At 45.0% G+C, this 27364-nt stretch overlaps 1 protein-coding gene, 2 non-coding genes and 1 pseudogene across 3 annotated transcripts; 3 read left to right on the forward strand and 1 right to left on the reverse strand.

Moving 5' to 3' along the window:
- LOC137349167 (zinc finger protein 850-like) overlaps nt 1-27364 on the reverse strand; it is an 80508-nt pseudogene that overhangs the window by 25567 nt on the left and 27577 nt on the right.
- Nucleotides 4146-4228, forward strand: trnas-cga (transfer RNA serine (anticodon CGA)). The gene has a single exon. It is a non-coding gene; the product is annotated as a tRNA-Ser (tRNA).
- Nucleotides 11152-11234, forward strand: trnas-cga (transfer RNA serine (anticodon CGA)). Its single transcript has one exon. It is a non-coding gene; the product is annotated as a tRNA-Ser (tRNA).
- On the forward strand, nt 21883-25432 carry LOC137349145 (zinc finger protein 229-like). Its single transcript, XM_068014545.1, has one exon. The coding sequence runs from the start codon at nt 21966-21968 to the stop codon at nt 23034-23036; it is 1071 nt and encodes a 356-aa protein (XP_067870646.1). The 5' UTR covers nt 21883-21965; the 3' UTR covers nt 23037-25432.

Below are 27364 nucleotides of genomic sequence, written 5' to 3' on the forward strand. Positions count from 1 at the left end.
ACAGCACTGTGGTTCAGAGCGCCATTCAAGTGCGGGGAGAAGAAAAAATGTGGTAGTAATTGGGGATAGCACAGTCAGGGGAATAGATACTGTCCCCTGCGGCAAAGACAGGGAGTCCCGAAGGCTGTGTTACCTACCTGGTGCCAAGGTTAAGGACATCTCTTCTGGGCTGGAGAGGAACTTGGAGTGGGAGGGGAAGGATCCAGTTGTCGTGGTTCATGTAGGTACCAACGACATAGGTAGGACTAGCAAAGAGGTTCTGCTGAGGGACTATGAGCAGCTCGGGACCAAATTAAAAAGCAGAACCTCAAAGGTAGTTTTTAAAAATTCATTCATGGGATGTGGGCGCCGCTGGCCAGGCCAGCATTTATTGCCCATCCCTAATTGCCCTTGAGAAGCTGGTGGTGAGCTGCCTTCTTGAACTGCTGCAGTCCATGTGAGGCAGGTACACCCACAGTGCTGGTAGGAAGGGAGTTCAAGGATTTTGACCCAGTGACAGTGAAGGAATGGCGATATAGTTCCAAGTCAGGATGGTGTGTGACTTGGAGGGGAACTTGCAGGTGGTGGTGTTCCCATGCATTTGCTGCCCTTGTCCTTCTAGGTGGTAGAGGTTGTGGGTTTGGAATGTGCTGTCTTAGGAGCCTTAGTCCATTGCTGCAGTGCATCTTGTAGATGGTACACACTGCTGCCACTGTGCACGGTAGTGGAGGGAGTGAATGTTTGTGGATGGGGTGCCAATCAAGCTGCTTTATCCTGAATGGTGTCGAGCTTCTTGAGTGTTGTTGAAGCTGCACCCATCCAGGCAATTGGAGAGTATTCCATCACCCTCTTGACTTGTGCCTTATAGATGGTGGACAGGCTTTGGGGAGTCAGGAGGTGAGTTACTCGCCTCAGGATTCCTAGCCTCTGACCTGCTCTTGTAGCCATGGTATTTATATGGCTTCTCCAGTTCAGTTTCTGGTCAATGATAGACCTTAGGATGTTGATAGCGGGGGATTCAGCGATGGTAATGCCGTTGAATGTCAAGGGGCGATTCTCTCTTGTTGGAGATGGTCATTGCCTGGCACTTGTGTGGTGCGAACGTTTCTTGCCACTTGTCAGCCCAAGCCTGGATATTGTCCATGTCTTGCTGCATTTCTACACGGACTGCTTCAGTATCTGAGGAGTGCGAATGGTGCTGAACATTGTGCAATCATCAGCAAACATCCCCACTTCTGACCTTATGATGAACTAAGTAGTTGAGGCGTGTGAGTGTCCTTTACATTCTCTGATATATCCTGAGTGTAACATACTCTGTCTGACATGTTCTGAGCGTCCCTCACATCCTCTGATTCATCCTGAGTATTCCTTATCCTATCTGATACATCCTGATTTTTCCTTATCCTCTCTGATACATCCTCAGAATTCCTTATCATCTCTGATCCTTCCTCAATGTCCATTACCATCTCCAATAACCCCTGTTTGTTATTTACCCATTTCAATACATCCTGATTTTTCCTTATCCTATTTGATACATCCTCAGCAAACCTTAGCATATTGGATACATCCTGAGCAATCGTTACCCTATCTGATCCATCCTGAACATTAATTTTCCTCCCTGATACATCCTGAACATTCTCGATCTGATACATCCTGAGTGTTCCTTACCCTATCCGATCCATCCCGAACATTCGTTAGACACTTTGATTCTCCGTAAGTGCATGATCTTCTCTAATGCGCTCTGTCTTTATCTCTTTGAAAGACTCTGAGAGTCCCTTACACTCAATGGTACCTGTTTATAGCCTTCAGATCCCCTGGATAGCATATTAACCCCTAATAGTCCCTCACAGCCTCTAGAATCCCCGTGCCCTTGTGAATTCACTAAGAAATGCTTAGCCTCCCTCAAACCACGCGAAAAGGTTTTCGAAAGCCATGGTGCAGGCTAATGTGTGCGGAAACGGCTGACTTTACAGCGTGTGCATGAAAATAAAGAGCAAACTTGTGTGTGAGAAGAGCACAGAAAAGCTGTGCCTGGTGCTGTGCTTTTCAGGCAAGTAAAAAAAAAGACTGTTATTGTGAAAGCATAAAATTAAAAACTGACAATTCTGGAAACATTCAGCAGGTCTGGGAGCATCTGTGAAGAGATATTCCTTTCACCAGGCCACAATTATCCACTTTGATACTTCACATCGTTCAGATCTTACACTCTCCACACCTCCCTATCTGGGCAGAAATTATAGCTTTGCGGATTTGAGCAAACAGAGTAAGGCAGCAATGTATAACTCCTGCACTGCGGCTTGGGGAAGGATGGGACTCAGATGTAGGACTCTTGGATGTGTTGAAAAAAAGGAAAAACACTCCAAGTTTTAAACACAATAACAAAGAAGATGGAATTCAAAACCATATCTGCAGGGCATAATGGATTTGCAGTCCACTGATTTAACCTTTCAGACACATTGTCTGGAGAAAGTGCCTTGCAAAGCTCTCTGATTTCCTTCATTCTCATTACAAAGTCCTGGACTCGGAGGGCACACAGCAAGAAAGCTCAGTTTCAATTACCAGTCATCAGAATAGCAAGTGAAGCTGTGTTAGTGTAGCTTAAAGAGCTGGGTTTATGTATTAGTCCTTTGAGGGGTGGGGGTTCCAATCCCGATGCTGCCATACTTTATGCTGTATTGTCATAAAAGCTGTTGTCATAAAATGGAAAGACGACAGTAAAAGTAGAAGATGTTGGGAATTTTCAGCAGCTCAGGCAGCTTTTGTGGAGAGATACTCTTCACTAAAAAGATCTTTCTGCAGTGATCTGTGTAAGACTGTCACAGCTGATTTAGTGGAGCTGTGACTGTATAATGGGAATGCTCTGATCACAGCAACACCGGTTCAAACTGAATCAAGGCAGTGCTTGCTTTATGTCTTAAACCGCCTGCTGTACCTGTATTATAAGGGCTTGAAAGGGTTAGTGTTGAGACAGTGAGAGTAAACCCCTCCCACTTTAGTATTAATGATGTTACTGTCACTTGGCTGTTGGGCTTGGAAGAAGGTAGAAGCAACACGAGGTGTACTAGCTGGATAGGCTTGTGGAGAGTGTAAATAATTATCTGTATATAATAAACGAGTTATTCTTTAGCCCTACAAAGACTCCTGAGACTCTGTAAACAATGCTCGACCTACAATACAATCAATACACAACAGCACCTGCTAATAGAATGCAGAAAATAACCAATCTTTACTCTATGAAAATGTATTTCTTCTTGATGGAGAAAAACTATTGACTCCTTTTCCATCATCACACTTACACATACCTGTGCTTCAATCTCCGACATTCAAACCCGCCTCTTCTCTCAGATTATTCCTTCCACCTTTAATATTGACTTGCTTCTATTTCATTTTACTATGGCTTATCCGACTGTAACATTCTCTTTCATGTTCTTAAAGCCTTTAACATTGCTCGGTTCCCACCGATGTTTCTGTGTTGCACATGTTCCATTCGCACCAATTTGGGCCTTGAACTCAATCCATACATTTAGGTCTGAGTGACCGCTCGGCAGAGACACACTGCAGAAACAGGGCTCGGTCTTTGGAAGGACAACGGCGGGTTGTTGACAATATTTCTTTGAGGAATCTTCTGAGACAAGGGATGTGAACTGAGGAACTGGGTTTTGTTTTCATGGCAGTTCGTGCTTTTCTCATGAAATGTGTTCTTTGATGAAGTAACGGAGAAAGTTGATGAGAATAGCGGTAATGTGATTGATGCTTTGCACATGGACTTTCAAAAGGCATCTGGTGAAATACCACATAATCGAGCTATTAGAAAATTTAAAGCTTTGGAATTAAAGGACCAGGGCCAGCGGGGATACATAATTTGCTGAGGGATATAAAACAGAGAATAGCGACAAGAGAAGAGGATGAGTTTCCAGGGTGATGGGAAAAAGCTGGATTGTGGGATTAAACTGACAGATCTTTCAAAGAACCGGCACAGGCTCGGCGGGTGGACAGGCTTCCTTCTGTGCTGTAAAATTCACTGATTACATCATGTTCATTTTCACATCAACTGGGAGGTGCAACAGAACTCAAGACTCAAAGGCAATGATTCTCCAGGACATGCACAGGGCAATTCTCTATTGCTTTGTATGGACAATTTAATTACAGAGCCACTCACCTGCCAAGCTGTGATGGCCGAGTGGTTAAGGCGTTGGACTCGAAATCCAATGGGGGTTTCCCCGCGCAGGTTCAAACCCTGCTCACAGCGAGTTTGTTTCAGTTTTCTTCAGTTAACTGTCTGGGGAGGTAACAGACTTCTTCAACAATCAAACTGACATTTGCTGTAATCGATTGATGGCAAGGTCATTCTGCTGATTGGAAATGTTCATGTTTGTCAGTATCAATTAGATATTGTGAATTTGTTGGAAACTAAACGAAAAGTAACAGTGGTGAGAAATAAACACAAAAAACAATCAGAAAAAACGTGCTTTTATAAAGATCCTTGCAATGTTTTGAAGGAAATTGAACCTTCAGTGAATGAATGGGAATGTGGTTTGCTTTCAGGAGCTGGGGGTCTCCAGTGTGTTGTCACTGCCCAGTTCCCATTTGTTTCTCTGTGTCATTCATTCTTACCCACAGGAAAAAGTCTTTTGTTTTAGGGGGTTTGAGATATTTTTACAACAAGGCGGAGGGGGAGGGCCTCTCCATGTCTTTCGTTATATCTCAGTATATTTCTTTATATACCATTCTGTATCTCACTATCTTTCGACACCTTTTATATCTATGCCTGTCTATGTTTCTGCAAGTCCTTTTTCTAACCTCTTCTCTATCTATCTATCTATCTATCTATCTATCTATCTATCTATCTATCTATCTATCTATCCATCCATGTCTTTCAGAGCTATCTCTGTCACTCTCTCAGTAGCTGAGCCTTATGCTTTCGGTTCCCATCAATACTTCCGGTGATTTTCTCTCCCTCTCTGTTTATTTCCATATCTCAGTTCTGTCCTTCTCTCTGGATCTTTGGTTTTTGTGTTCCAGGGCTTCACTGGGGGAGATTTGGACTCGGTGTGCACTGTTGTACAGGTGATAATGACCCGGGATCCCGCTTTCCATCTCTCCCTTTTACTCATGTTGATGTAAAAAGAGGGGAGAGATGTGAAACAGGAAGCTGGTTCATAACCACCCAGAATATGGAAAGTCCAGAGGGGAAGTGAAAAAGCAAGAGAAGCAAAGAGAGAGCATGAAAAGAGACTGGCAGCTAACACTGTAGGGAATCCAAAAGTTTTCTGTAGACACGTATATAGTAAAAGGTGGCGTAGGGCCTATGAGGGACCATAAAGTGGATTTACGCATGGAGGTTGAGGGCATAGCTGATGTATGAAATGAATACTTTGCATCTGCCTTTACCAAGGCAGAAGATACAACCCAGGCAATGGTAATTCAGACACTAGACAGGTTTAAAATTGATAAAGAGGACATAAGAGATAGGCTGTCTGTACTTAAAGTGGATAATGCACAAGGAGGGATGAGATGCATCCAACGATGCTGAGGGAAATGAAATCGCAGAGGCACTGGCCACAATTTTTCAGTCTTCCTTAAACTCAGGGGTGGTGCCAGAAGACTGGAGAATTGCAAACATTACACCCTTATTCAAAAAAGGATGTAAAGCCCAGCAACGACAGGCAGGTAAGTTTAAATTCGGCGGTGGGGAACCTTCTGGAAACAATAATTTGAGACAAACTAATAGTCACATGGACAAATGTGGGTGAATTAAAGAAATGCAGCATGGATTTCTTAAGGGAAAATCATGTTCAACTAACTTGATGGAATTTTTTGAGGAGGTAACAGAAAGGGTTGATGGGGACAATGCTGTTAATCTGGTGTACATGGACTTTCATAGGCGTTTGATACAGTACCACACAACAGACTTGTCAGCAAAGTTATAGCTCATAGAATAAAAGGGGCAGTCGCAACATGGATATGGAATTGACTGAGTGAGAGGAAACAAAGAGTGGTGGTTAAGTGATTCTTTTCAGGCTGGAGGAAGTTTTGTAGTGGAATTCCCCAGAGGTCAGTGTTGGCACACGGAGAGCGGACCTGCGTGAGAAGGGCAGCGGCAGTGAGAGATTAAAAAAAAACCAGCGGCAGAGAGGGAGGCCCAGAACATGGAGAGCGGACCTGCGTGAGAAGGACAGCAGCGGCGGGAGATCAAAACCAGCGGCAGAGAGGGAGGCCCAGCACATGGAGAGCGGACCTGTGTGAGAAGGACAGCAGCGGCGGGAGATCAAAACCAGCAGCAGAGAGGGAGGCCCAGCACATGGAGAGCGGACCTGTGTGAGAAGGACAGCAGCGGCGGGAGATCAAAACCAGCAGCAGAGAGGGAGGCCCAGCACATGGAGAGCGGACCTGTGTGAGAAGGACAGCAGCGGCGGGAGATCAAAACCAGCACCAGAGAGCCCCTTCTACCTGTCAGAGCCGAGGAGTGACGTCACAGGAAAGCAGGTAGGTGATTGGTGGGTATCTCTTCCGTGTCTCTTTTGATTGGTCAAGTGGTTTAAATCAAGAGACATATTACAGCTGAAGAGTATAGTTAAGAAATTCACTTTTAAAATATTTAACATCCAAATTAATTAATTAATTAGTATAGAGATGGCTGGTGATGTGTAGCAGCTGTAGTATATGGTTGCTGGTGGACGCTGGTGCGATACACGGTGACCACATCTGCAGCAAGTGTTGGCTGCTCGAGGACCTTCGGCACACAGTTGATGAGCTGGAGTCCGAGCTGTGGACACTGCGATACATCAGGGAGGGGGAGGGATACCTGGACACTGTGTTTCAGGAAACAGTCACACCCCTTAGATTAATTACATCAAATTTGAACTGTGGTCGGGTCAGGAGAGTGTGACTGTGACTGAGGCAGCTACGGGAATCCAGAATTTAGCTTTGGAGGAGCCTCAGCCAGTGCCCTTATCCAATAGGTACAAGGTTCTTGCTCCTGTTGTAGGCGAGGGCACAGACTGCGGGGAGGATGAGCGAACTGACCGCAGCACTGTGGTTCAGAGCGCCATTCAAGTGCGGGGAGAAGAAAAAATGTGGTAGTAATTGGGGATAGCACAGTCAGGGGAATAGATAATGTCCCCTGCGGCAAAGACAGGGAGTCCCGAAGGCTGTGTTACCTACCTGGTGCCAAGGTTAAGGACATCTCTTCTGGGCTGGAGAGGAACTTGGAGTGGGAGGGGAAGGATCCAGTTGTCGTGGTTCATGTAGGTACCAACGACATAGGTAGGACTAGGAAAGAGGTTCTGCTGAGGGACTATGAGCAGCTCGGGACCAAATTAAAAAGCAGAACCTCAAAGGTAGTTTTTAAAAATTCATTCATGGGATGTGGGCGCCGCTGGCCAGGCCAGCATTTATTGCCCATCCCTAATTGCCCTTGAGAAGGTGGTGGTGAGCTGCCTTCTTGAACCGCTGCAGTCCATGTGAGGCAGGTACACCCACAGTGCTGTTAGGAAGGGAGTTCAAGGATTTTGACCCAGTGACAGTGAAGGAATGGCGACATAGTTCCAAGTCAGGATGGTGTGTGACTTGGAGGGGAACTTGCAGGTGGTGGTGTTCCCATGCATTTGCTGCCCTTGTCCTTCTAGTTGGTAGAGGTTGTGGGTTTGGAATGTGCTGTCTAAGGAACCTTAGTGCATTGCTGCAGTGCATCTTGTAGATGGTACACACTGCTGCCACTGTGCACGGTAGTGGAGGGAGTGAATGTTTGTGGATGGGGTGCCAATCAAGCTGCTTTATCCTGAATGGTGTCTAGCTTCTTGAGTGTTGTTGAAGCTGCACCCTTCCAGGCAATTGGAGAGTATTCCATCACCCTCTTGACTTGTGCCTTCTAGATGGTGGACAGGCTTTGGGGAGTCAGGAGGTGAGTTACTCACCTCAGGATTCCTAGCCTCTGACCTGCTCTTGTAGCCATGGTATTTATATGGCTTCTCCAGTTCAGTTTCTGGTCAATGATAGACCTTAGGATGTTGATAGCGGGGGATTCAGCGATGGTAATGCCGTTGAATGTCAAGGGGCGATTCTCTCTTGTTGGAGATGGTCATTGCCTGGCACTTGTGTGGTGCGAACGTTTCTTGCCACTTGTCAGCCCAAGCCTGGATATTGTCCATGTCTTGCTGCATTTCTACACGGACTGCTTCAGTATCTGAGGAGTGCGAATGGTACTGAACATTGTGCAATCATCAGCAAACATCCCCACTTCTGACCTTATGATGAACTAAGCAGTTGAGGCGTGTGAGTGTCCTTTACATTCTCTGATATATCCTGAGTGTAACATACTCTGTCTGACATGTTCTGAGCGTCCCTCACATCCTCTGATTCATCCTGAGTATTCCTTATCCTCTCTGATACATCCTGATTTTTCCTTATCCTCTCTGATACATCCTGAGAATTCCTTATCATCTCTGATCCTTCCTCAATGTCCATTACCATCTCCAATAACCCCTGTTTGTTATTTACCCATTTCAATACATCCTGATTTTTCCTTATCCTATTTGATACATCCTCAGCAAACCTTAGCATATTGGATACATCCTGAGCATTCGTTACCCTATCTGATCCATCCTGAACATTAATTTTCCTCCCTGATACATCCTGAACATTCTCTATCTGATACATCCTGAGTGTTCCTTACCCTATCCGATCCATCCCGAACATTCGTTAGACACTTTGATTCTCCTTAAGTGCATGATCTTCTCTAATGCGCTCAGTCTCTATCTCTTTGATATACTCTGAGAGTCCCTTACACTCAATGGTACCTGTTTATAGCCTTCAGATCCCCTGGATAGCATATTAACCCCTAATAGTCCCTCACAGCCTCTAGAATCCCCGTGCCCTTGTGAATTCACTAAGAAATGCTTAGCCTCCCTCAAACCACGCGAAAAGGTTTTCGAAAGCCATGGTGCAGGCTAATGTGTGCGGAAACGGCTGACTTTACAGCGTGTGCATGAAAATAAAGAGCAAACTTGTGTGTGAGAAGAGCACAGAAAAGTTGTGCCTGGTGCTGTGCTTTTCAGGCAAGTAAAAAAAAAGACTGTTATTGTGAAAGCATAAAATTAAAAACTGACAATTCTGGAAACATTCAGCAGGTCTGGGAGCATCTGTGAAGAGATATTCCTTTCACCAGGACACAATTATCCACTTTGATACTTCACATAGTTCAGATCTTACACTCTCCACACCTCCCTATCTGGGCAGAAATTATAGCTTTGCGGATTTGAGCAAACAGAGTAAGGCAGCAATGTATAACTCATGCACTGCGGCTTGGGGAAGGATGGGACTCAGATGTAGGACTCTTGGATGTGTTGAAAAAAAGGAAAAACACTCCAAATTTTAAACACAATAACAAAGAAGATGGAATTCAAAACCATATCTGCAGGGCATAATGGATTTGCAGTCCACTGATTTAACCTTTCAGACACATTGTCCGGAGAAAGTGCCTTGCAAAGCTCTCTGATTTCCTTCATTCTCATTACAAAGTCCTGGACTCGGAGGGCACACAGCAAGAAAGCTCAGTTTCAATTACCAGTCATCAGAATAGCAAGTGAAGCTGTGTTAGTGCAGCTTAAAGAGCTGGGTTTATGTATTAGTCCTTTGAGGGGTGGGGGCTCCAATCCCAATGCTGCCATACTTTATGCTGTATTGTCATCAAAGCTGTTGTCATAAAATGGAAAGACGACAGTAATAGTAGAAGATGTTGGGAATTTTCAGCAGCTCAGGCAGCTTTTGTGGAGAGATACTCTTCACTAAAAAGATCTTTCTGCAGTGATCTGTGTAAGACTGTCACAGCTGATTTAGTGGAGCTGTGACTGTATAATGGGAATGCTCTGATCACAGCAACACCGGTTCAAACTGAATCAAGGCAGTGCTTGCTTTATGTCTTAAACCGCCTGCTGTACCTGTATTATAAGGGCTTGAAAGGGTTAGTGTTGAGACAGTGAGAGTAAACCCCTCCCACTTTAGTATTAATGATGTTACTGTCACTTGGCTGTTGGGCTTGGAAGAAGGTAGAAGCAACACGAGGTGTACTAGCTGGATAGGCTTGTGGAGAGTGTAAATAATTATCTGTATATAATAAGCGAGTTATTCTTTAGCCCTACAAAGACTCCTGAGACTCTGTAAACAATGCTCGACCTACAATACAATCAATACACAACAGCACCTGCTAATAGAATGCAGAAAATAACCAATCTTTACTCTTTGAAAATGTATTTCTTCTTGATGGAGAAAAACTATTGACTCCTTTTCCATCATCACACTTACACATGCCTGTGCTTCAATCTCCAACATTCAAACCCGCCTCTTCTCTCAGATTATTCCTTCCACTATTAATACTGACTTGCTTCTATTTCATTTTACTATGGCTTATCCGACTGTAACATTCTCTTTCATGTTCTTAAAGCCTTTAACATTGCTCGGCTACCACCGATGTTTCTGTGTTGCACATGTTCCATTCGCACCAATTTGGGCCTTGAACTCAATCCATACATTTAGGTCTGAGTGACCGCTCGGCAGAGACACACTGCAGAAACAGGGCTCGGTCTTTGGAAGGACAACGGCGGGTTGTTGACAATATTTCTTTGAGGAATCTTCTGAGACAAGGGATGTGAACTGAGGAACTGGGTTTTGTTTTCATGGCAGTTCGTGCTTTTCTCATGAAATGTGTTCTTTGATGAAGTAACGGAGAAAGTTGATGAGGATAGCGGTCATGTGATTGATGCTTTGCACATGGACTTTCAAAAGGCATCTGGTGAAATACCACATAATCGAGCTGTTAGAAAAATTAAAGTGATGGAATTAAAGGACCAGGGCCAGCGGGGATACATAATTTGCTGAGGGATATAAAACGGAGAATAGCGACAAGAGAAGAGGATGAGTTTCCAGGGTGATGGGAAAAAGCTGGATTGTGGGATTAAACTGACAGATCTTTCAAAGAACCGGCACAGGCTCGGCGGGTGGACAGGCTTCCTTCTGTGCTGTAAAATTCACTGATTCCATCATGTTCATTTTCACATCAACTGGGAGGTGCAACAGAACTCAAGACTCAAAGGCAATGATTCTCCAGGACATGTACAGGGCAATTCTCTAATGCTTTGTATGGACAATTTAATTACAGAGCCATCCATCTGCCAAGCTGTGATGGCCGAGTGGTTAAGGCGTTGGACTCGAAATCCAATGGGGGTTTCCCTGCGCAGGTTCAAACCCTGCTCACAGCGAGTTTGTTTCAGTTTTCTTCAGTTAACTGTCTGGGGAGGGAACAGACTTCTTCAACAATCAAACTGACATTTGCTGTAATCGATTGATGTCAAGGTCATTCTGCTGATTGGAAATGTTCATGTTTGTCAGTATCAATTAGATATTGTGAATTTGTTGGAAACTAAACGAAAGGTAACAGTGGTGAGAAATAAACACGGAAAAAACGTGCTTTTATAAAGATCCTTGCAATGTTTTGAAGGAAATTGAACCTTCAGTGAATGAATGGGAATGTGGTTTGCTTTCAGGATCTGGGGGTCTCCAGTGTGTTGTCACTGCCCAGTTCCCATTTGTTTCTCTGTGTCATTCATTCTTACCCACAGGAAAAAGTCTTTTGTTTTAGGGGGTTTGAGATATTTTTACAACAAGGCGGAGGGGGAGGGCCTCTCCATGTCTTTTGTTATATCTCAGTATATTTCTTTATATACCATTCTGTATCTCACTATCTTTCGACACCTTTTATATCTATGCCTGTCTATGTTTCTGCAAGTTCTTTTTCGAACCTCTTCTCTCTCTCTCTCTATTTATCTATCTATCTATCTATCTATCTATCTATCTATCTATCTATCTATCTATCTATCTATCTATCTATCTATCTATCTATCTATCCATCCATGTCTTTCAGAGCTATCTCTGTCACTCTCTCAGTAGCTGAGCCTTATGCTTTCGGTTCCCATCAATACTTACGGTGATTTTCTCTCCCTCTCTGTTTATTTCCATATCTCAGTTCTGTCCTTCTCTCTGGATCTTTGGTTTTTGTGTTCCAGGGCTTCACTGGGGGAGATTTGGACTCGGTGTGCACTGTTGTACAGGTGATAATGACCCGGGATCCCACTTTCCATCTCTCCCTTTTACTCATGTTGATGTAAAAAGAGGGGAGAGATGTGAAACAGGAAGCTGGTTCATAACCACCCAGAATTTGGAAAGTCCAGAGGGGAAGTGAAAAAGCAAGAGAAGCAAAGAGAGAGCATGAAAAGAGACTGGCAGCTAACACTGTAGGGAATCCAAAAGTTTTCTGTAGACACGTATATAGTAAAAGGTGGCGTAGGGCCTATGAGGGACCATAAAGTGGATTTACGCATGGAGGTTGAGGGCATAGCTGATGTATGAAATGAATACTTTGCATCTGCCTTTACCAAGGCAGAAGATACAACCCAGGCAATGGTAATTCAGACACTAGACAGGTTTAAAATTGATAAAGAGGACATAAGAGATAGGCTGTCTGTACTTAAAGTGGATAATGCACAAGGAGGGATGAGATGCATCCAACGATGCTGAGGGAAATGAAATCGCAGAGGCACTGGCCACAATTTTTCAGTCTTCCTTAAACTCAGGGGTGGTGCCAGAAGACTGGAGAATTGCAAACATTACACCCTTATTCAAAAAAGGATGTAAAGCCCAGCAACTGCAGGCAGGTAAGTTTAAATTCGGCGGTGGGGAACCTTCTGGAAACAAGAATTTGAGACAAACTAATAGTCACATGGACAAATGTGGGTGAATTAAAGAAATGCAGCATGGATTTCTTAAGGGAAAATCATGTTCAACTAACTTGATGGAATTTTTTGAGGAGGTAACAGAAAGGGTTGATGGGGACAATACTGTTAATCTGGTGTACATGGTCTTTCATAGGCGTTTGATACAGTACCACACAACAGACTTGTGAGCAAAGTTATAGCTCATAGAATAAAAGGGGCAGTCGCAACATGGATATGGAATTGACTGAGTGAGAGGAAACAAAGAGTGGTGGTTAAGTGATTCTTTTCAGGCTGGAGGAAGTTTTGTAGTGGAATTCCCCAGAGGTCAGTGTTGGCACACGGAGAGCGGACTTGCGTGAGAAGGGCAGCGGCAGTGGGAGATAAAAAAAAACAGCAGCAGAGAAGGAAGCCCAGAACACGGAGAGCGGACCTGTGTGAGAAGGACAGCAGTGGCGGGAGATCAAAACTCGCGGCAGAGAGGGAGGCCCAGCACATGGAGAGCGGACCTGTGTGAGAAGGAGAGCAACGGCGGGAGATCTATGCTATTTTAGATTAGCAATGTGTAATGAGGTAGGATGAATAAGAGATATCATCGTTAAGGATCCTCTAGGGGGCAGCGATCACAACAAGCTAGAATTTCAAGTTAAGTTTGAGGGCGAGCAACTGGGGTCTCAAACCAGTGTCCTCAACGTAAACAAGGGCAATTGCAGAGGTATGAAGAAAGAGTTGTCCAAAGCAGGCTGGGAAAATAGACGAAGGGGAAGGTCAGTGGATGAGCAGTGGCAGACATTTAAGCAGATATTTCATAATGCTCAGCAAAAATTTATCTCGGTCAAAAGGAAGGACTGGATGAGAAGGATGAACCACCCATGGTTAACAAAGGTAGTCAAGGAGAGTATCCAATCAAAAACTAAAGCATACAAAGGGGCAAAAACTAGTGGCAGGGAAAGGATTGATAATTTTTTTTAGGAACCAGCAGCGGATGACTAAAAAGCTAATAAAGAGGGAGAAAACTGATTATGAAAGTAAATTGGCAAGAAAGATAAAAACCAACAGCAAGAGATTCTACGGGTATATAAAAAAAGAGAGTAGCTAAAGTGAGCATAGGACCTTTGCAGGATGTGACTGGAGAGTTGATAATGGGAAACAGGGAAATTGCAGATAATTTAAACCAATATTTTGCATCAGTCTTCACGGTGGACGACACAATAAACATCCCACAGATATCAGATAAGCAAGGAGCTAATGGGACGAAAGATCCTGAAACAGTCTCTATCACAAGGGACAAAGTATTTGACAAACTAATGGGACTAAAGACAGACAAGTCGTCAGGACCTGATGGCTTACATCCAAGGGTTTGAAAGGAAGTGGCTGCAGAGATAGTGGAGGCATTGGTCGAAATATTCCAGAACTCACTGGATTCTAGGAGGGTCCCAGTGATTGGAAAACCATTAATGTGACGTCCCTGTTCAAGAAGGGAAGGAGACAAAAAGCAGGAAACTATAGGCCAGTCAGCCTAACATCAGTTGTTGGGAAAATGCTAGAGTCCATTATTAAGGAAGAAATAGCAGGACATTTAGAAAAGCTTAATTCAATCAAACAGAGTCAACATGGTTTTGTGAAAGGGAAATCATGTTTGACAAATTTGCTAGAGTTCTTTGAGGATATAACAAGCAGAGTTGATAAAGAGGAACTGGTAGATGTAGTGTATTTGGATTATGTGGCATTCGATAAGGTGCCACATAAAAGATTATTGCACAAGATAGGTGCTCATGGTATTGGGGGTAATGTATTAGCATGGATTGAGGATTGGTTAACTCACAGAAGACAGAGAGTTGGGATTAATGAGGCTTTTTCAGGTTGGAAAGACATAACTAGTGGAGTGTCACAAGGATCAGACCAATGGCCTCAATTACTTACTATCTATATTAATGACTTGGAGGAGGTGGCAGAGTGTAATATATCCAATTTTGCTGATGATACAAAAATAGGTGGGAGGGCATGTTGTGATGAGGATGTAAGGAATCTGCAAGGGGTTATAGATAGATTGAGTTAGTGGGCAAAAACTTGGCAGATGGAGTTTAATGTAGGAAACTGTGAGGTCATGCATTTTGGTCGGAAGAATCAAAAGGCAGACTATTATTTAAATGGAGAGAGACTCCAAAAAAAGTGCAGTGCAGAGGGATCTGGGTGTTCTTGTGCATGAAACACAAAAAGTCAGTGTGCAGGTGCAGCAAGTAATTAGGAAGGCAAATGGAATTTTGTCCTTTATTGCGAGGGGGGTTGGAGTTTAAAAATAGGGAAGTCTTGTTGCAGCTGTACAGGGCGTTGGTGAGGCCACACCTGGAGTACTGTGTAGAGTTTTGGTCCCTGCATTTAAGAAAGGATATAATGGTATTGGAGGCAGTTCAAAAGAGATCCACTAGGCTGATTCCTGGGATGAAGACGTTGACTTATCAAGACCAGCTAAACAGGTTTGGCCTTTATTCATTAGAGTTTAGAAGAATGAAACGTACAAGATTCTGAGGGGGCTTGACAGGGTAGATGTTGAGATGTTTCCACTAGTGGGGGAATCTCAAACTAGGGGACATAGTTACAGAATAAAGGGACACACATTTAAAACTGAGATGCGAAGCAATTTCTTCTCTCAGAGGGTAGTGAATGTCTGGAATTCTCTACCCCAGAGTGTTGTGGAGGCTAGACCACTGAAAATATTTGAAGAGGAGGTAGATAGATTTTTGAAATATCAGGGGAATTGAGGGCTAAGAGGTGCTGGCACGAAAGAGGAGTTGACATGCGGGGCAGATCAGCCAGGATCTTATTGAATGGCAGGGCAGGGCAGGCTTGAGGGGCCAAATGGCCTACTCCTGCTCCTGTTTCTTATGTTCTTAGGACCCTTGCTTTTCCTGATATATATTAATGACTGAGACCTTGGTGTAACAGCACAATTTCAAAGTTTGCAGATGATACAAAACTTGGAAGTATTGTGAACTGTGAGGAGGATAGTGCAGAACTTCAAAAGGACCTAGACAAGTTGGTGGAATGGGCAGACAGGTGGCAGATGAAGTTCAATGCAGAGAAATGTGAAGTGATTCATTTTTGTAGGAAGAACACGGGGAGACAATATAAAATAAAGGGTACAATTTGTAAAGGAGGTGCAGGAGCAGAGGGACCTGGGTGTATATGTGCATAAATCATTGAAAGTGACAGGACAGGTTGAGAGAGTGGTTAATAAAGCATACAGTATACAGGGCTTTATTAATGGAGGCATAGAGTACAAGAGCAAGGAGATTACGTTCAACTTGTATAAGACACTTGTTCGGCCTCAGCTGGAATATTGTGTCCAGCTCTGGGCACTGCAATTTACAAAAGATGTGAGGGCATTGGAGAGAGTACAGAAACGATTCACAAGAATGGTTCCAGAGATGAGGAACTTCAATTACGAAGATAGATTGGAGAAGTTAGGACTGTTTTCCTTGGAGAAGAGAAGACTGAGAGGTGATTTGATAGAGGTATTCAAAATCATGAGGGGTCTGGACAGAGTAGATAGAGAGAAACTGTTCCCACTCATGAAAGGATTGAGAATGAGAGGGCACAGATATAAAGTATTTGGTTAGAGAAGTAAGGTGTCATGAAGAAAACTTTTTTCACACAGTGAGTGGTTAAGATCTGAAATGCACTGCCTGTGAGTGTGGTGGAGGCAGGTTCAATTGAAGCATCGAAAAGGGAATTAGATTGTTGTAGGAAAAGGAACTAATGGAGCTGCAGGTTAACAAGTCCCCAGGACCTGATGGGCTTCATCCTCGGGTCTTAAAAGAGGTGGCTAATGAGGTAGTAAATGCATTGGTGTTAATTTTTCAAAATTCGCTAGATTCTGGAAAGGTTACATCAGACTGGAAAGTTGCAAATATAACCCCTCTATTCAAGAAAGGGAGGAGGCAGAAAACAGGTAACTATAGGCCAGTTAGCTTGACGTCTGTCATGGGGAAGGTGTTAGAATCGATCATTAAGGAGGTTATAGCTGGGCACGTAGAAAAACGCAAGGTAATAGGGAATAGTCAGCATGGTTTTGTGAAAGGGAAATCATATTTAACCAATTTATTGGAGTTCTTTGAAGGAGTGACATGTGCAGTTTTTAAAGGGGAGCCCGTTGATGTACTGTACTTGGATTTCCAGAAGGCATTTGACAAGGTGCCACAGAAAAGGTTATTGTGCAAAATAGGAGCTCATGGTGTAGGGGGTATCATATTAGCATGGAAAGAAGATTGTCTGGCTGGCAGAAAACAGAGAGTATGCATAAATGGATCCTTTTCTGATTGGCAGGATGTGACAAGTGTAGTCCCGCAGGGGTCTGTGCTTGGGCCTCAACTTTTTACAATTTATATCAATGACTTAGATGAGGGAAGCGATGGCATGGCAGCTAAATTTGCAGATGAAACAAAGATAGGTAGGAAAGTATGTTGTGAAGAGGACATAAGCAGGTTGCAGACTGATATCGATAGGTTGAGTGAGTGGGCAAAAATCTGGCAGATGGAGTAAAATGTGGGAAAACGTGAAGGTGTTCACTTTGGTAGGAAGAATAAAAAAAGAGAATTACTTAAACAGGGAACGACTGAATAATTCCGAGGTGCAGAGGGACCTAGGTGTTCTAGTGCATGAGTCACAAAGGGTTAGTATGCAGGTACAGTAAGTAATAAAGAAGGCAAATGGAATGCTATCCTTTATTTTCCGAGGAATTGAAAATAAGAGTAAGGATGTTATGCATCTGTTATACAGGGCATTGGTGAGACCACATCTCGAATACTGCGTGCTGTTTTGGTCTCCTTATTTAAGGCAAAATGTAAATGCATTGGAGGCAGTTCAGAGGATGTTTACTAGATTGATACCTGGAATGAGCAGGTTGTCTTATGAGGAAAGGTTGGACCAACGGGACTTGCTTTCACTGGAGTTTAGAAGAGTGAGGGGAGACTTGATTGAAGTATGCTTACACAGCACCTTCCAAACCCACGACCTCTACTAACCAGAAGGACAAGGGCAGCAAATACATGGGAACACCACCACCTGCAAGTTCCCCTCAAAGCCACACACCGTCCTGACTTGGAACTATATTGCTGTTCCTTCACTGTCGCTGGGTCAAAATCCTGGAACTCCCTTCCTAACAGCACTGTGGGTGTACCTACCCCACATGGACTGTAGCGGTTCAAGAAGGCAGCTCACCATCGCCTTCTCAAGGGCAATTAGGGATGGGCAATAAATGCTGGCCTGGCCAGCGACACTCACATCCCATGAATGAATTTAAAAAAATAAGATCCCGAATGGTCTTGACAGGGGGAATGTGGAGGGGATGTTTCCTCTTGTGGGTGAGTCCAGAACTAGGGGGCACTGTTTTAACATTAGGGCTCGCCCTTTTAGGACAGAGATGAGGAGAATTTTTTTCTCTCAGAGGGTTGTGCAACCATGGGAATCTCTGCCTCAGAAGGTGTTGGAGGCAGGGTCATTGAATATTTATAAGGCTGAGGTGGATAGATTCTTGTTCGGCAAGAGAATCAAAGATTATCAGGGCTAGATGGGAGTGTGGAATTTGAGACTGAAACAGATCCGTCATGATCTTATTAAATGACAGAGCAGGCTCGATGGGCTGAATGGCCTACTTCTGCTCCTAATTTGTATGGTCCTATGGTAATGTGCAGGGTTACGGGAAGAAGGCAGTGGAAGGGAACTGAGTGAATTGCTCTTTCGGAGAGACAGTGCAGACACGATGGGCCAAATGGCCTCCTTCTGCACTGTAATAATTCTGTGATTCTTTGAACTCGTCCCCCCTCCCACCTGCGGGAACCGCGCTCACCGCCGCAAACCTGCGGGCGGGCCGCCCGACTGAATGACGCCAGCTCCGGACCAATAGGAAGAGCGGCGGCGGAACTGGAGGACCAGACGGCTATGAGTCCTCCAACCAATCGGAGCGAACGGGGGCGAGGCTTGCACCAAGTGGGGAGCGGGGCCGCCGCCGCACTCATGTTCCGCCCCGCTCTTGCTATTGGTCCGCAACCGCCGTCAATCACCCGGGCATTGTGAGCTGCCAGGTCAGAGTTCAAAGACCGTGTGCGCAGGCGCACTGCGGAATTGTCTTCAGAGTGAATGATGGTGGTGGAGAGACGCTTGTGAGTTGCTTTTGCTGAAGGTAAGCGGCGGAGGAGCCGGCGGGCGGGCTTCAGAAATACCTGGTGTAGGCCGCAAGAAGCTCCCAGTCCCGCGTTTGCACTGAGCGGGGCGGCAGCTGCGGGGCTTCTCCCGGTGACAGGCCCGGGGTTAACGGCCGCCAGATTTCCAGCTCTTTTGGAGGAATTAAAGATTAATAAAGTGTAACATCAAAGGAGAAAACTTTAAAGGAAACTGAGCTCAGTTATAAAGGGGCCTGGGGGAGGGAGGAACCATTTGGGACACAGCACAGGGCAGGAGGTTCCCCCCTCTCCCACTCCCTGGTTCCACAAAGACTCCCCTTGGACTGGGCCACACCTGGGCAGGGCTGGCTCAAGGTGCAGGAAGCTGCAAGCTGATAGGCTGAGCTGTGGACTGGGAGGAGTGGGGGGGTTTGACTGACAGGCCTGGGGAGGGGGATATCAGGGCAGGTACACACACTGCTCCCCCTTTTCCTCCTGGGATGTTTTACTGGAGTCGTGTTGCTGAGTGTTTCTAAACTCTGTCTCCCTATCCCGGTAATGTCGGTGGATTGCAGGTTGCTGTGAGTGTTGGACTATGTTGCCTCTCCTCATTCTTCCTCCTTCTCGCACTCCGAGTTCCAGGCTGAAGGCTCCAAGCTCTAACAGCTCGATGCATCTGGAACGTTAACTCTGTTTCTCTCTCCACAGAGGCTGCCTGACCTGCTGAGTATTTCCAGCATTTCCTGTTTTTATTTCAGATTTCCAGCATCCGCAGAATTTTGCTTTTGTTTATTGCAGGTGTTGCTCACAGAACTGAGTAAAGAAACAGACGGACTAATTAAGAGCCGCTTTATATCTGGGTGGGGGTTGGATGTGGAAGGCATTTCTATCAGTTTGAGCGAGAGTGGAGATGAAGGAGAAGCTGCTGGCTTTAATCCCGAGTACTTGTGAGCCCAGTCAGGCCCAGCAGTTTCCAATGTGAGGCTGTCAAGGGTGGTAGATTCCAGGGGAGATAAAGTTGCTAAATGCCACCAACCACTCAATGTAAAAGAGTGCTGTTTTAGTCAGAAGTATTTCTGTAGAGGCTTTTAATCCATTTTACATAATGTTACTTAATTCTTGGGATGTGACTGTCACTAGCCAGACCAGCATATATTACCAATCCCCAGTTGTCCATTGAGAAGGTGATGGTGGGCCTTCTTCTTTAACCGCTGCAGTCCGTGTGGTTAAGGTGCTCCCACAATGGTGTTAGGGAAGGAGTTACAGGATTTTCACCCAGTGATGATGAAGGAACAGTGATAAATGTCCAGGTTAACATTAACTTGTATTTATACTGCACCTTTAATGTAATAAAATGTTCCAAGGTGTTTCACAGGAGTGTTTATAAAACAACATTTGACACTGAGCCACATAAGGAAATATTCGGGCAGATGATCAAAAGCTTGATCAGAGAGGTGGGTTTTAATCATCGGATCACGGAAGGTGAGGTAGAGAGGCGGAGAGGATTAGGGAGAGATTTCCAAAGCTTATGACCTTGGCAGCTGAAGTCACGGCCACCAGTGGTGGAGCAATGAAAATCAGGGATGCTCAAGATGTCAGAATTAGATGATCCCTATTCTCTCGGAGGGTTGTAGGACTGGAGGAGATTATAGAGATAGTGAGGGGTGAGGGAATGGAGGGATTTGAAAACAAGGATGAGGGTTTTAAAATTGAGGTGCTGCTTAACTGGGAGCCTGTGTAGGTCAGTGAGCACAGTGGTGATGGGTGAACAGGACTGGGTTTGAGTAAGGACACAGGCAGCAGAGTTTTGGATGATCTCAAGTTTACAGAGGGTAGAATGTGGGAGGCCGGTCAGGAGTGTGTTAGAATAGTCAAGCTGAGAGGAAACAAATACATGGATGTAAGTTTCAGAGGCAGATGAGCTGAGACAGTGGCGAAGTCGGGCGATGGTACTGAGGTGGAAATAGGTGGTCTGAGTGATGGCACCGATATACAGACGGAAGCTCATCTCGGGGTCAAATATGATGCCAATGTTATGAAAGGTTTGGTTTAGCCTCAGACAGTTTCCAGGGAGAGGGATTGAGTTGGTGTCTAGGGAGTGGAGTTTGGAGCAGGAACTGAAGACAATGGCTTCAGACTTCCCAATATTTAATTGGAGGAAATTCCTGTTCATCCAGTACTGGATGTCTGACAAGTCAGGATGGTGTGTGACTTGGAGGGGAACTTGGAGGTGATGGTGTTCACATACACCTGCTACCCTGGTCCTTCTGGATGCTGGAACTTGAGGGTTTGAGAGGTTCTATCAAAGTTCTGATCGGGTTGTAGATAGAAAATCCCTCTTCTCTCCCTGCCCCTCCCACCTCTCCATCTCTCTCTTTACTCCCATAGAAGGCAGAGTCTTGTGTTGGTCCAGACTGGGTGGCAGGTTCCCTTCCCTGAAGGACATTAGTGAACCAGTTAGGGTTGTACATCAATCCAGCAGCTTTCATGGTCACTTTTTCCTAGTGCCGGCCCCATAGATTACCAGATTCATTCAGCTTCATTTCACAATCTGCCTTTGCATTTTTGTGGGTTCTCTCACATTCCTTTTTCTGTTTTAAATCAATTTCACAGGGTTTTCGAAGCGGAGGAATTGCAGCCGTGAAATGCAAAGCAAACGTCAGATCAGGATCTGAAGGAGTCGTCCAATTTATTGAAACCCGAATATCACCAGATTTTGAACGTGCAAGGAAAAAGCAGCGATCACAGTGGGGAGAAACTGTACACGTGTTCTGTGTGTGGATGAGGTTTCAGCAGATCATCTGGCCTGTTGAGACACACGCGCAGTCACGCTGGGAAGAAACCATGTAAATATGGGGACTGTGGAAAGGGATTGAATTATTCAGTTGAGCTGGAAACTCATCCACGCAGTCACACCCTGGAGAGGCCGTTCACCTGCTCCGAGTGTGGGAAGGGATTCACTCAGTCATCTGACTCGCTGACACATCAGCGAGTTCACACTGAGGAGAAACCTTTTAAATGTCCAGACTGTAGGAATTGCTATAAAAGTTCTGCTGAACTGATGTCCGATCAACATGTTCACACTGATGAGAGGCCATTCAGGTGCTCTCACTGCGGGACTGGGTTCAGGCAATCATCTGAACTCACTGTACACCAGAAAGTTCACACTGGGGAGAGGCCATTCACCTGCTCCGTCTGTGGGAAGGGATTCACACGGTCGTCCCACCTGCTGACACACCAGCGAGTTCACACTGGGGAGAGGCCGTTCACCTGCTCAGAGTGTGGGAAGGGATTCTCTACTTCATCCCACCTGCTGAAACACCAGCGAGTTCACACTGGGGAGAGGCCGTTCACTTGCTCCAAGTGTGGGAAGAGATTCTCTACTTCATCCCATCTGCTGACACACCAGCCAGTTCACACTGGAGACTGGCCGTTCACCTGCTCCAAGTGTGGGAAGGGATTTGCGCATCCATCCCAACTGCAGAGACACCAGCGAGTTCACACTGGAGACTGGCTGTTCACCTGCCCAGAGTGTGGGAAGGGATTTACTACTTCATCCACCTTGCTGACACACAAGCGAGTTCACACTCGGGAGAGGCCGTTCACCTGTCCAGAGTGTGGGAAGGGATTCACTCAGTTATCCAACCTGCTGACACACCAGCGAGTTCACACTGGGGAGAGACCGTTCACCTGCTCAGAATGTGGGAAGGGGTTTACTACTTCATCCACCCTGGTGACGCACAAGCGAGTTCACACTGGGGAGAGGCCATTCACCTGCCCAGAGTGTGGGAAGGGATTCACTCAGTCATCCAACCTGCTGACACACCAGCGTGTTCACACTGGGGAGAGACCATTCACCTGCTCGGAGTGTGGGAAGGGATTCACTACTTCATCCGACATGCTGATACACGAGCGAGTTCACACTGGGGAGAGGCCATTCCCCTGCTCAGAGTGTGGGAAGGCATTCACTACTTCATCCCACCTGCTGACACACAAGCGAGTTCACACTGGGGAGAGGCCATTCATCTGCCCAGTGTGTAGGAAAGGATTCACTCAGTCATCCAACCTGCTAACACACCAGCGAGTTCACACTGAGGAGATGCCATTCACCTCACCTGTGGGAAGGGATTAAGTCAGTTATCCACCCTGCTGACACTCAAGCGGGTTCACACTGGGGAGAAGCCGTTCACCTGCCCGGAGGGTGGGAAGGGATGCTCTCAGTCATCCCACCTGCTGAAACACCAGCGAATTCACAAGTCACTCTAGGATGAGATGTTTCTGCCAAATGGTGGATTTCGGACATTGGGGTTTCGGAAATCCACTAATGGCATCTCCCCTTCCGACCTTAACCACTGACAGTTCAGATTTTTTTTTAATGCCGGACAACCAGAAAGCTGTTTTTAAATTGTCTTTATTTTTTATTTTCTTGCACCTTGGTGGAAATGAACTTCAACTAGGAAAGCAAGTGGGTGGAACTGCATAATCCTTTGTAACTTCAGTGTGTCAATCTTCTGTAAATGGCCAAAAAGGAGGTGTGTGTGAGTGTGTGTACACAAACCTGTTGTGGGCAAGGTGTTCAAATCGATCATTAAGGAGGCTATAGCTGGGAATAGAGCAAAGTCAAGGTAATCGGGAAAACAGCATGGTTTTGTGAAAGGGAAATCATGTTTATTGGAGTTCTTTGAAGGAGCAACATGCGCTGTGGATAAAGGGGAGCCCGTTGATGTACTGTACTTGGATTTCCAGAAGGCATTTGACAAGGTGCCACATAAAAGGTTGGAGCTCATGGTGTTGGGGGTAACGTATTAACAAGAATAGAAGATTGGCTAGTTGGCAGAAAACAGAGAGTGTGCATAAATGATTGGCAAGATGTGAGGAGTGGAGTCCTGCAGGAGTCTGTGCTGGGGCCTCAACTTTTTACAATTTATATCAATGACTTAGATGATGGGAGTGTAGGCATGGTAGCTAAATTTGCAGATGACACAAAGATAGGTAGGAAAATATGTTGTGAAGAGGCCATGAATAAAAAAGCAGAGTATTACTTAAACGGAGAACGACTGCAGAACTCCGAGGTGCAGAGGAATCTGGGTATTCTAGTGCATGAATTACAAAAAGTAATAAAGCAGGCTAATTAAATTCTATCATTTATTATGAGAGGAATTGAAAACAAGAGTAAGGATGTTATGCATCTGTTATACAGGGCATTGGTGAGACCACATCTTGAATACTGTGTGCAGTTTTGGTATCCTTATTTAAGGATGGATGTAAATGTGTTGGAGGCAGTTCAGAGGAGGTTTACTAGATTAATACCTGGAATGAGCAAGTTGTCTTAAGGAGAGGTTGGACCAACTGGGCTTCGTTTCACTGGAGTTTAGAAGAGTGAAAGTATTTGACTCAAGTATTTAAGATCCTGAACAGTCTTAAGGTGGATGTGGAAAGGATGTTTCCTGTTATGGGTGAGTCCAGAACGAGGGGGCACGGTTTTAAAATTAGGGTTCAACCTTTTAGGACTGAGATGAGGAGAAATTTTTTCTGAGGGTTGTGCAACTTTGGAACTCTCTGCTTCAGAAGGTGGTGGAGGCGGGGATATTGAATATTTTTAAGGCTGGGGCACAGAAATTCTAGTTAGGCGAGGGAATCAAAGGTTATCAGGGGTTAATGGGAGTTTGGAATTTGAGACATAAACAGATCAGCCATGATCTTATAGAATGGTGGAGTAAGCTAGAGGGGCCGAATGGCCGACTTCTGTTCCTAATTTGTATGACCAATTCCTAATTGTTTTTGCCTTCATGGGATATCTTAGCAGAAACCACCTGAGAACTGTCACAGCTCATTTGACATGGTTTAAAATTAATGGTGCAGGATCAGTAGCTGGCAAGTCGCTGGTCTGCAGCTAAAACATTGGTCTGTCAATAGGAATTTGAAACTTGCTTCCATTTACACAGCAGTGTTTGTCTGAAGTAATTTCTGAAAACCCTGCACAAACTGGTTACTGCATTTGAATATCCTGCAGTGAGCATGAACTGTATAAACTTAATATATCCTGTGCTTTGCAGCAACTGAAGTGATCTGGAATTTCCACTTATCGGTTTGCTCAGATGTATGGCTGAATTCCATTTATTGTTCATCTCCACTTTCACTGTCTACTGCCCTACACTGTAAACCAGGGTTGTCCAACATATGGCCCGGAGGCCAGGATTCAGCCTGCCAAAGGTTTCCATCCGGCCCTCGAGTGTAAACTGTACCTGGGGCCGTTCCTCATCCTCATCAGGGCTCCGTGACTGAAGATGAGAAATTTCCCTTTCTCGTCCTCTTGCAGACTGATTTTATAAGAAAATCACGCTGAGTTTCACAGCTGACAGATCCTGACATCGGGAACAGCAGTTTCTAATCTTCCGACAGATTTAGGATTTTTTAAAAGCTGGAAAACCCCGAAACTGTCCGAAGTTTAGAAACTGCTGTTCCCTATGTCAGGATCTGTCAGCTGTGAAACTGACTTGAGATTTAAGAAAAACTGATCAACCATCTGCTGAAGATTCCTGCTCTCTGCAACTGTCAGAGAGAGTTGAGGGGTGGGGGGGTAGAGCCAAGAGAGTGAGGGGGGTTGGGGGGGAGGGACAGAGAGAGAGGGTGGGGCAGAGATAGCGAGCTGGGAGATGCAGATAGAGCAAAGGGGGCAGAGAGAGTGAGATGGGGCAAAGCATGAGAGGGTGGGGCAGAGAGAGAGAGAGGGGCTGAGAAAGGGGTAGAGAGGGTGGGAAATAAAGAGGGGGCAGAGGGATGGGGGGGTGAATCAGTGGGGCAGAGAGAGAGAGAGACGGAGGAGCAGGAGGAGAGGGTGTCGGGGAGAGAGATAGATAGTGGGCAGGGAAAGAGGGGGAAGATAGGAGGGCAAATATAGAGAAGGAGCAGAGAAAAGGGGGGACAGAGAGAAAGAGGGGAGCACTGAGAGGGAGAGAGTGATCAAGATTACTGCTGACAGAATGACATCTATCCAGAATACTCTTCACTACAAGAGCTGTGTGGGAAAACATTGACTACTTGTGTAGGCAGAAAAATGCCAGGTGCCTCACTAAATCAGTGGCCAACATAGTGATCAGAAAGTAAGTCAATAAGTTAGACCTCTCATTTCAGGTTTCTTCAAAAATAATGCACCTTTGTTGTTTTGATCAACAGTAAGATAAATTTTAATGCCTTTATCTTTCTAAAAATGACTCATCTGCCCCCTATGTAAGACAAAAATTGTAATGTGCCCCACCCCATGTGAAAAGGTTGGACAATCCTGCTGTAAACCTTGAGTCAGTGTGAAGCTGTCTTTTACACTATAGTGATGCAAGGCAAGGAGTATAACTCTGCCATCTTTCTTCAATGTGTGGTTTGACATTGCTTAAGATTATCTGGACAAGGCTGTCCTGCACCACAAGTGCTGTACATTGGCTACAGTGCAACTATCCTGTGAGCTCATTATAGTCACTATAAGTGGTCACTGGGCTTCTGAGGCTGATAGCACAATACTCTGTACATGTATGAATATGTATATACAGAGTGCTGCCTTTCTCCAAGCCAACACAATAGTTATGATTTTCAGCTCACCTTGCTGTTAAATGCAGCTGCCACTGCACCAATTGATGCAGTAGAACAGGAGCCAGAAGTGTTTATCACTGTTGGGATATACAGCTGTCCATTGGGCCTGCTGCATTGTCACAGGGCCATGACCAAACTTTTGAGCCTGATTTGGGGATGATGCAACAGAACCTCAAACTTGTTACTGTAGAGGTCGTTGTCGGCTGTCCCTCGATTCGAGGATGACGTCTACTCAAGGTCACGAGTTTCTGCCATGGGTCTTCAGGTCACTGAATAGGCCGGTTTTCGACCCGGAGATCTTTGGGCACATGGGGCCGGACGTCCCACCAGGTAGTGGGACCCAGAGTGCAGGATTTGCTTCCAAAAGGTCCAACACTAGTCTCATTACTTATCCACTGTCACTCGCAAGATCTGGTACAATTTTTACATTGCATAATATTTGGACCCTTTGAAGAGCAAAAAAAAACATTTTTAATTAGTTTTCATTCCGACTATAATGAGATCTGTACTGCAAACAAGATTATTTTAGTTTAGAATCTTTATAATGTGACTTATTATATTAAATTATAAAATCGACACTATTGTATAAAAACAAGCATTCTATCTATGGGGCATCACATTTGCTAAAGTTAATGAGGTTATTTTCCTCTTTTGTTCTTGGAGGTAAATAATTGTCTAAAAGAAAATTGGATCGGGAGTATCACATGATCCTAACAGAATGTATGTGATATTCCTGTCCATTTAAGTTAATGGACAGCAAATTGGACAGGCTGTATAACTGGTATACAATCCTCCCTACCTGGTTTTGCTTTCTGCTTCGTTCAGGTGATTATGTCGCAGCACAAAATAAGAAAATGACCCCACTTATGTTCAAGT

Source organism: Heterodontus francisci, chromosome 34 (genome assembly GCF_036365525.1).
Source record: "Heterodontus francisci isolate sHetFra1 chromosome 34, sHetFra1.hap1, whole genome shotgun sequence".
Classification (NCBI taxonomy): domain Eukaryota; kingdom Metazoa; phylum Chordata; class Chondrichthyes; order Heterodontiformes; family Heterodontidae; genus Heterodontus; species Heterodontus francisci.

Bases quoted from the DNA above. Each gene is read 5' to 3' on its own strand.
- LOC137349145 (XM_068014545.1), top strand. From the start codon at position 21,966: ATGTCCGATCAACATGTTCACACTGATGAGAGGCCATTCAGGTGCTCT.